The following is a 10,127-nucleotide window of genomic DNA, read 5'->3' as shown; positions in this document are numbered from 1 at the left end:
TTGGACTATTTATATGTAGTTCATAACTTTAAACACATACAACATAACATACACACATAGACAAGCAATTATACCATGATTTAACAAGACATTTGACTTGTATCCTCCCCCAAAAACAAAGAAAACATTAAAAGAGGGGTATGAAGCTCACCTTGGTTTGATTTGGTGGATGATTTGGAGAGATGATGAGGAGTTCAAATTGTTAGGGCTAAATGTTGTAATAGTCGAAGAGTCAGTTTGTTTGTTACGAAGAGTCTTTAGTCTTCGTATGTAGGGGTCTTCATATGTATAGTTATTTTTCTAAGGCATTATAAAGTCGAGGCTTAATGTTTAGTCCTTGGAAGATTGTTATGCTTTTGTTCACCTATAAATAGGCGTCTGTACTAGTGATCTAGGGATCGCTTTTAACACAGATTTACAGTTTAGTCATTGTATTCTGTAAACTGAAAAGCATAATACGAGCTGAAAAAAAAGATTCTATTTACTCCAGTGTTCATCGTTTCAATCATTTACTCAATTCATACTTGGATTACATTCAAACACAATTTCAAATCTCATCAATTGGTATCAGAGCAAGACTCCTTTCTGTGATCTGATTTTCATACGTTCAAAAAGGTTTTTGAGTCTGTTGTTTGATTCAAAAAGTTTCCGTTCTTTTTGTGTGTGAAAAATTCTTCTAGATCTAGGTCTAGGATTTGATTCTGCAAAAGTTTTTGTGAATCGAGTGTTTGTTTTATGATTCAAATCTGAATCATAAAATTTGATTTCAAATTCTCCAAGTTTTCATCAAAATCTTAAGTTTTCATTCCGTACAACAATGGCGTTATTCAATCTCAACTCCATGACATCATTTTCTCATCTGCTTGGATCATCCACAAAGATTCTGATGCTAATTCCGGAATATTATGATCAGTGGGTAGATCGTATGCAAGACTACTTGAATGGATTGGATGAGGAACTATGGAATTGTATTTCAGGCGAAATCAATCCACCTGCAATAGTTCAGCCAATTGGTTCATCTTCAACCAATTCAGAGGTTGATAATCAATCTAATCGTCTGAAACAGCTGGAGAAGAGGTGTATGAGGGAATTAAGAGGTGCTTTGCCTCCTGTTGTGTACAACTATGTCAGGACTTGCACAACAGCTAAAGAAATCTGGAACAACCTCAAAGATAAATTTCAAGGCAGTGAGAAGACGAAGATCACTTCTGTGAAACAATGTCCAGTGGAACTCAATGATTTCAAACAGAAGGAGTCTGAATCCATTGAAGTATATTATGATCGGTTCAACAAGTTAATCTACCGTTGCAATCGTTATGGTATCATAAGGTCATCAGTGGAGTTCAACTTGATATTTGTGATGCGACTTCGAAAGGAATGGATGAGTGTAAGTATGATGGTGAAAAACCATCAGAGCTTTGACACTTCGACTTTAAATGACTTATATAATCAATTGAAATCTCATGAAAATGAGGTTAATGAAATAGTTGACGAAGCAATGGCGAGTCTTGGTGGTCCATTGGCTCTAATTTCGAAGGTTTCAGAAAAAGAGAGTGAAAAATCAAAGTCTGATGAAGAAGAAGGATTTCTGATGAATTCTGATGATGAAGCTGTGGATTTTTACTCAAACAGTCAAGTAATGAAATTTTTTAAGAAACCTTTTAATACAAAGAACAAGTCATCAGATTCGAAGGGAAGTTTTGAGAACAAAAGTGGAATGGTTGAGAAGATGAAGGAAGAAAAGAAGGATTTGAAGAATGGAGTGGAGAAAATGGAAAAGAAGTGAAAGGGTGACACTGGGATTGATTGCCACTATTGCAATGGTGCTAATCACTTGGCACTGGATTGTATGTTGAGAAAGAAGGAGGAAAAGAAATACAAAACAAAGGATGAAGCTTATTATACTGAGAAGCTGGAGGAAGTAAAGTCAAGAGCAAAGAATTTGTCTTTGGTGGCTCATGGAGAAAATGAATCAGATGGAACATATCAAATATGGTCTTCGGGCTCTGATGATGAAGAGATGAGGAATCCATCACATGGAGCCATGTTTGCAAAACTTGAGGAGGATTCGGATGAAGAGCAGACTTATGAAGTGCGTGGGCAGTGCTTCGTATCTAAGTCTACTGACAAGTCGCCTATGACAACAAAGGTACGTAACATTCTTGAATCTTTTAATATTCCAGTTTCTGCATACAATTTTGAATTAGTATCTTTTGATGAAACTGTTACTTACTTTGATTCACTTGTCATATCTGCTAGCAATGAGGCGAAAAAGTTAAATGATCAATTACTAGAGACAAGAAAGAAGCTAGATTCGAAAGTCACTAGGATTGATTATCTAGAATTGCAAGTTTCAAATATTATGGCAGATAAGGAGAATTTAGCTAGAGAAATAAATTTGTTACTGGCACAGCGTAATATTTTTTGTAATTGTGCAAAAAGACTCTATGGAAAATTAACTAAATTGCATCATTCTAGTGAGATTAGTAAGGAACAACATAGAAAGTTACTACCATTTTTAGCTTACGAAAGTGCTAAGGTAGATAATGTTTCATATGATTGCGAAAAAGAAATAGCTGATTTTAACAAAGTTCCAGATGATAGGTTTAGATATGGAATTGTTAAAGTCGAAGAGTGTCTTGATGCTGATGACTTAGTAAAAATTGTTAATGAGACCTTGACCAAATCTGAACAAATTCGAATTTTGAAAAAGACTGAGAATTCTACATCTAATTCTCAATCTAATTTTGCTGATATTGAAGATAATTCTGATAATATTAGTGAAATTAGTGATTTAGAGGATGTAGATTGTTCCCAGTTGTTTGTGATAAATGTTACAAATTCTTTTAAAAGGAAAGATAAATGTGAGGAATTATTGGTGAAAATTGACACTGATCAACCCTCAACTTCGAAAGTTTGTGATATGGATTTTGTGGACATACGAGAGAGTCAAACAGATGATAGTGACAATGAGGAAGAAACAAATCATTCGAAGACAAAGAAAAGTCTGAAAGAGGTTGAAATTCCTCGAGTTGTTGTCGATCAGGTTTATATGGATTCACAAGAGTTTGAGAAAATTCTTAAAGAAAAAGGTGCTCATTATCTTGAATCAAATACCGTGGTTTATCCAATCTTCAAATGCAATGATGATATTGTGTTCCCAAACCAAGTCTTCGTAACAACAGATAATGTTGAAAATATAAGGCCTGAACTCAAAAATTTGTTGGAGGAGGACAATAAGAAAACTTCTGATGAAAGTTTCTTCGCAAATCAAAGCACGGTTGTAAACAATCTAACAATGAACTCATATACATTTCAACGTCAAAAACCAAAACGAACATGGGTTGAAAAATCAAAAGTTGAAAAGAAGTTGGTTAATACAACTGAAAATGTGCTGACAAAGAAAGAATTTGTTAAACCAGTAATTAAAGAAGTTAACAAAGCGATAAAATTCAATTCAAAGGAGTTTAAAGAACAAGTTGAAAATTTTTCAAAAGAATATAAAATCTCAAAAAGACAAGCAAGAACAACAATTTTTTGGCAAACCATTGAGTCATTAAATATGACATCAATAAATTTTTCAAAAGAAAAGAAAGTTCTTAATAACACAAATCGAGTTATGTCTAAAGGAAAATCAAATAGTCAAATTTTTGAAAAGAAAAATGCTTCATTTTCAAATAAACAAACTCGTTTTAGAAAAGATTTTCAAAAACCTAAACAATTCTCTGAAAGAAATAAGCAAACAACATTTTCTAAAGAACCAATAACAACACTTCCAAGAAAAAGGTTGAAAAACAGATTTCAAAATCACAAATAAATTTGTCTTATCATGAATCATATCTTTCAAAACCAAAAGTGGATTATGTTCCATTTTCAGCAAATTGTTTTAATCTTCCAAAGAAACAAGCTGAAAAAGCTTCAAATGCGAAGGGTATAACAACTAAAAGACATATTGATCATTGGTTGGAAGGAAAGGGAAAAATGTATCAATCAAGTAAGTTTTCGAAAGAACAGATACATGAAGCATATGAAAAGTATGCAAATCCTTCAATGAATGGCAGTTCATCATCAAAGCAATCCAATATTTCATTCAAAGCATGGAAAATGGTCACAAAAGCGAAGACTGTCATAGCACAGACTCAAAATGCGAAGGGAACAGTCAGTGAAAATTTGAAAACAGTAAAATCTCATATATTTGACCCTTTGAATGAAGAAGTTAACTTTGTTGACAGTATCAAAACTAGAGTTTGTGATTGGGTTAATGGTTATACTTTACAATGGGAAAAGAAACCTAATATAAATGGACCCAAAAAGTCTTGGGTACCTAAAATTTTTCAATAATCGCAGGTACTTTGTGACGAGCAATATGACAACAAATGGTATATCGATAGCGGTTGCTCTCGTCACATGACTGGGAAGAAGGAAAACTTACGTGATTTTCGAAGCCTAGAGAATGGTGGAGTGGTTAAATTTGTAAATAACCATAAATGCAAAGTCTAGGGTTATGGAAAGATAACGAATGGAAAATTCACTGTCAATCGAGTTTCATTTGTAGAAGGTTTACAACATAACTTGATAAGTGTTTCACAACTTGTTGTGGGAACTGGAAATCAAGTTCTTTTCAATGAAGAAGGAAGTGTCATTTCGAATGTTGAGACAAACGAAGTTTTACTCAAGTCAAAACGGAAAGGTGATATGTTTACATTGGACATCAATCCAATGGTAGGCAAACCTGCTTTGTGTCTACTTTCGAAGGTTGATGCCGATGTAAGCTTGTTATGGCACAGGAGACTATCACATCTCAATTTTCGAAACATCAACAAACTTGTGGTACAAGATCTGGTAAGAGGATTACCCATTCTTAAATATGATAATGACAGTTTGTGTGCAGCTTGCGAAGTAGGAAAACAACACAAACAAGGTCATTCAATAACAGTAGATTCGAAGATTGTTGAACCACTGGAACTTTTGCATATTGATTTATGTGGTCCTTCAAGAGTTGCTACTCTTAACAAGAAAAGGTACGTTTCTAGTTATAGTGGATGATTTTTGAAGATTTACGTGGGTTTACTTTCTCAGGTTAAAATCTAAAGTCTCACAAGTGATGATTGATTTTATAAAGAAAATGGAAATTTCGTTGAAGAAGCCAGTTCGAAAAATTAAAAGCAATCATGGAACTGAGTTCAAAAATCGTGTTTTGGATTCATTTCTAGTGGAGAAAGGCATTTCTCATAATTTCTCATCTCCATATACACCGCAACAAAATGGTGTAGTTGAACGAAGAAATCGATCATTATGCGAAGCCGCAAGAACAATGTTGGCATATTCGAATTTACCTCAATATCTTTGGGCTGAAGCTGTGTCAACTGCCTGCTTTACTCAAAATAGATCATTCATTCAAAGACGGTTTAATGTTACTCCTTATGAAATAATCAATAATAGAAAACCTAATGTCAAATTCTTCCATGTTTTTGGATGCAGGTGTTTCATAATGAATCTCAAGGATAATCTTTCGAAGTTTCAAACAAAAGCTGGTGAAGGAATTTTATTGGGATATTCATACAACTCTGTAGCTTATAGAGTGTTAAATAAACGAACTCGCAAAGTGGAAGAAACATTCAATTTGACATTTGATGATTATTATCTTAAGAAAACTAATCTTCAATTTTCAAATTATCCTATTTTGCATAACTTTCAAAATGAGAATGAACCCATAGAAATGGATGATATTGATTATGAATTGATTTTTGGTGTTTCAGATCATGCAATTGACGTAGAAAGAAATGCACCAGATAATCAACAATCAGAATATTCGAAGTTTGATGATGAATCAATGTCGTTTTCGCAGGCGAACCCAAATGAAATACCTGATGGTCGAGTGGAGGGGGAGCACTTGGATTCGAACACTTTGGTTGAGGAGGAGCATTCGTACGATGAAGATAATATGTCTACCAATGTTGATGTTGAGGGGGAGCCAATCCTCGAGGGGGAGCCAATACTCGAGGGGGAACCAATACTCGAAGAGGAGCATTTTGATGATGCTGAGGATAAATGTTCAATAAATGGATCAGAAAACGATGATATGTTCGAAGATGCACCTTTGGACTTTGATCGTGCTTATCCGCCTATGGCAAAATGGACAAGAAATCATCCAAAAGAACAAATAATTGGAAATCCTCAAGCGGGTGTATTGACAAGCGCTCAACTTCATGCGAGAAATGAGGTACTCAATAATCACAAAGAGCTATGCATGTTTAATGTCTTTATTTCCAAAATCGAACCAAAGACATTTAAGGTTGCACTGGAACACTCTGATTGGGTTGTTGCTATGCAAGCTGAATTGTCTGAATTCGAAAGAAACAAGGGTTGGAGATTAATTCCTAAACCTGTCGATGTTTCAATTGTTGGACTTAAATGGATTTTCAAAAACAAAACTGAAAAAGATGGAAATATTATTCGAAATAAGGCCAGACTTGTTGTTAAAGGATATTCTCAACAAGAAGGAATTGATTATGAAGAAACATTTGCCCCTGTCACAAGACTCGAGGCTGTTCATATTTTTCTGGCTTATGCAGCTCATAAAGATTTCGACGTTTATCAAATGGATGTAAAATGTGCATTCCTAAACGGCGAACTTGAAGAAATGGTTTATGTTGAACAACCACTAGGTTTTATAAATAACGAACATCCTGATCATGTTTACATTTTAGATCAAGCTGTATATGGGTTAAAACAAGCACCAAGAGCATGGTATGCAACTTTAACATCATTTTTGAAACAATCAAAATTTAAACAAGGATCAGTTGATCCCACATTATTTCGAAAGAAAGTTGGGAGTCACCTGATGCTTGTTCAAATTTATGTTGATGATATAATATTTGGATCTACTGACCCTGCTTTGTCTAAAGAATTCGAAGACTTGATGAAAAGCAAATTCGAAATGAGTATGATGGGAAAAATTAATAATTTTTTGGGTTTAAATATTCGTCAAAACAGAGAAGGCATCTTCATTAATCAGGATAAATATACGAAGAATCTGCTGGAAAAATTTGGAATGATGAATAGCAGAAGGTTACGAGTACCAATGGCAACGGGCATAAAGCTAACTCCTTCGTTAGACAAATATGCTATTGATTTAACTCTGTATAGAAGCATGATAGGGTCATTATTATACTTAACTGCCAGTCAACCTGATATTATGTTTTCTGTTTGTACCTGTGCTAGGTATCAATCGAATCCACGTGAACCACATCTAACGACGATGAAGAATATTTTCCGATATTTGAAAGGCAGTACTTCGTTAGGTTTGTGGTACCCTTCGAAAACAGGGTTCTTTACTCAAGCTTATTCAGATGCTGATTTGGGAGGATGCAGTCTTGATCGAAAAAGCACAACTGGTGGATGTCAATTACTAGATGGAAAATTGGTCAGTTGGCAATCAAAGAAGCAAACATGTGTTTCGATTTCTACTGCCGAGGCTGAATATGTTGCTGCTGCTGCGTGTACATCAGAAATTATTTGGATTCAAAGTCAATTACGTGATTATGCTATAAATATGAAAAAGATTCCTTTATATTGTGATTCACAAAGTGCAATAAGAAATTGTCATAATTCTGTGCAACATTCGAAGACTAAGCACATTGCTCTCAGATATCATTTCATAAAAGATCATATGGAAGAAGGAAATATTGAAGTTCATTTTGTGAAAACAACGGAACAACTAGCAGATATTTTCACAAAGGCATTGGATGAAAAATCATTTCTTCGTATTTTCGAAGGATTGGGAATGATTGATGGAAATTCAATTTCATGCGACAAAAGCGAAGAGTGATGGGTCAGAATGTTTCAGTGCGCTGAAGGACAGTTAGCTTAAAAAGTGTTCCTCATTCAGAGGTTACTGTTCATGGTCAACTCTTCGAATGCTTCGCATTCTTGTGTTTTTTTCTTTGAAGAAGGTCTTATTCAAAGGTTACTGTTCAAAGTCAACTCTTCGAATGCTTCGTATTCGTATGTTTGATGGGAAGCATGCAAAGCAAAAGAGTTTATGACGATAACATTAGATGACTTCTTGTCTGGCATTTCTAGGGCTGGTACATTACTTTTATTCAATTTTCATAACTAGTTAAGCTGTCCCTAGAAGCATGCTGCTGTATGTAGACCAAAAGCCTCAACAAGACTCATTGTGTGAAAACTGAAAGCCTTAATGAATCTTTCATACAGAGGGTTTTTCCCAATCAGGCTTAAATTCACATTAGTCGACTGAGCTACCTTACTCTTCTCATTGGAGTTAAGAGTTTTCTGTTTTGTCCATTATAACAGAGGTACACTTCGCTTCTTAACCAATCTTTTTATACCAAACAATTCTTTCAATCTAAATTTTCGAAGAGATTTTTCCTTGAGGTCTTTGATCAAACCAATCAAAACCTAGACAAATCACAAGTCTGTGTTTATGATCTAACATCATGAGACCGTGATGGAAGAGAAACCCAAAAATCCAACCAATTAAGGAATTGACGGGGAACTTTGTTCCAGAACTTACGAAACATTTGTTTCAGTACCAACCTTTTATACTCCAAATCGTATTCATTCTTTTTGAGTGGTCTTGATCAAGCATTCGAAGCCTACGATGTTTGTTCCTAACAAGATCCAGCATAATATTTTTTCATGAATATGATTTCCGTGTGAGTATACTTCAAAAATCCTTGTTACTTTGAATATTATTCTAAACCAATTTGTCATTGACTACACTGGTCAAACAAATAATTTCAGTTACACTTACTCACCTTATGTTTAGGTTGATATGTAACGAAATTTTTGAAGCCACCCATTTGCCTTATAAAAGAAACCCTTCAAAACTTCTCTACAAGTTGTCGATTGTAATTCACGGGAAACCAAACAAGCTGTTGATTATCTCTCTTGATAATTTTCGAAGTAATCTTTGCTCGGGATTTAACTGTTTTTGTGTCAAATCATAATCCAAAACTTTCATTTGTTTCTTATCTAAATTTTTTTGGAACACATCACGCACGAAATCCTTGAGGTTTTGAGTAATACCAACTCAGGTTGATGATTTCGAAATTCTGGCATATGACTTTGCTTTTTAACCCAAAAGTGAAAGAGCCTTACTTCTATTCTGAAGGGTTCCGACGGTTACAATTCTCTTGGGGCAAACAAAACAGCCTGTCGTTTGGTGACGTATGGTATACGATACGATTTTATAGGCTTGCTGACAGTTACGTTTGTTACTTTTTGATGAGTGCCTATTTTTTTGGAGTTGAGGTCTGTATTTCAAGGGGCCATGTCAGCAAGCATTTAATGCATCCCGCTTGAAATTCAAAATTCTAGGGTTACATATAAAAAGGGAATTCAGGGATCCTTATCACTTTATGCGATCAAATACTATCATACTTACAAATTCTCTCTGCAATCAATCTTCTTCAAACTCTTAACAACAGCGACTCCAGTGCAAGAACCTATTCCGTCATCACCAACAACTGAAGAAGTTTTTTCTGTTCCAATTTTGAAGATCCAGGGTTCGAATTATCAAGTGGAGTCGGATTTATCCAAGTATCCGGATGAACTAAAGATGTTGGTGGTTACTTTGAAGAATTCAGTTCTTTCAAAAGAAATGTTTGATTCTTTTCCGGTTCCGATGTCTTGGTTGTCCAAGGCTGGATCAACAACATCTTACAACAAAGTTACTGAAAGTGTGGAGTTTACCATGGTGAATGAAACAAGAATTCGGGTGTCAAAGAGATTGTTTTGCAAAATTTTGGGGATTCAAAACACTTCTCCAAATGTGGAATTCACGTATCCACGGATTTTTTTATGTTCAACGAGATGGGTCATCAACCCCCATTAACGAGAATAAGTGATTTCAGGAAATCCAGCTTACCCACGGTATGGAATTTTTTGTTTGGGATTTTTCTTTGTCACAACTGTAAATTTTTAGCTATGTAATCTATACATTCAAGTTAATGTTAATCAAAAACTTCAATCAAATACAACATGCTAGAACTACAAATAGTCATCAAACAATTGGAGACCCTAGAAGTTCTTATTAAGTCTAATTTAGGCTAGAACTTCCTTATTGGATCCAAGTGGACCAATAGGCTTCCAATTAGACT

General features: G+C 34.7%; 1 protein-coding gene across 1 annotated transcript; it reads left to right on the top strand.

Moving 5' to 3' along the window:
* The first annotated feature begins 817 nt into the window (after positions 1-817).
* On the top strand, positions 818-1,786 carry LOC111917936 (uncharacterized). Its single transcript, XM_023913567.1, has 2 exons — positions 818-1,566; positions 1,633-1,786. The coding sequence occupies exons 1-2, from the start codon at positions 818-820 to the stop codon at positions 1,784-1,786; spliced, it is 903 nt and encodes a 300-aa protein (XP_023769335.1).
* Positions 1,787-10,127: the final 8,341 nt, after the last annotated feature.

Source organism: Lactuca sativa, chromosome 3 (assembly GCF_002870075.4).
Source record: "Lactuca sativa cultivar Salinas chromosome 3, Lsat_Salinas_v11, whole genome shotgun sequence".
Taxonomy (NCBI): Eukaryota; Viridiplantae; Streptophyta; class Magnoliopsida; order Asterales; family Asteraceae; genus Lactuca; species Lactuca sativa.
The sequence above is the reverse complement of the archived record's forward strand: the minus strand, read 5'-3'. Positions and strand labels throughout refer to the sequence as shown.

Bases quoted from the DNA above. Each gene is read 5' to 3' on its own strand.
- LOC111917936 (XM_023913567.1), top strand. From the start codon at position 818: ATGGCGTTATTCAATCTCAACTCCATGACATCATTTTCTCATCTGCTT. The intron at 1,567-1,632 runs GTCTGATGAAGA...TTACTCAAACAG, and splicing joins AAAGAGAGTGAAAAATCAAA to TCAAGTAATGAAATTTTTTA.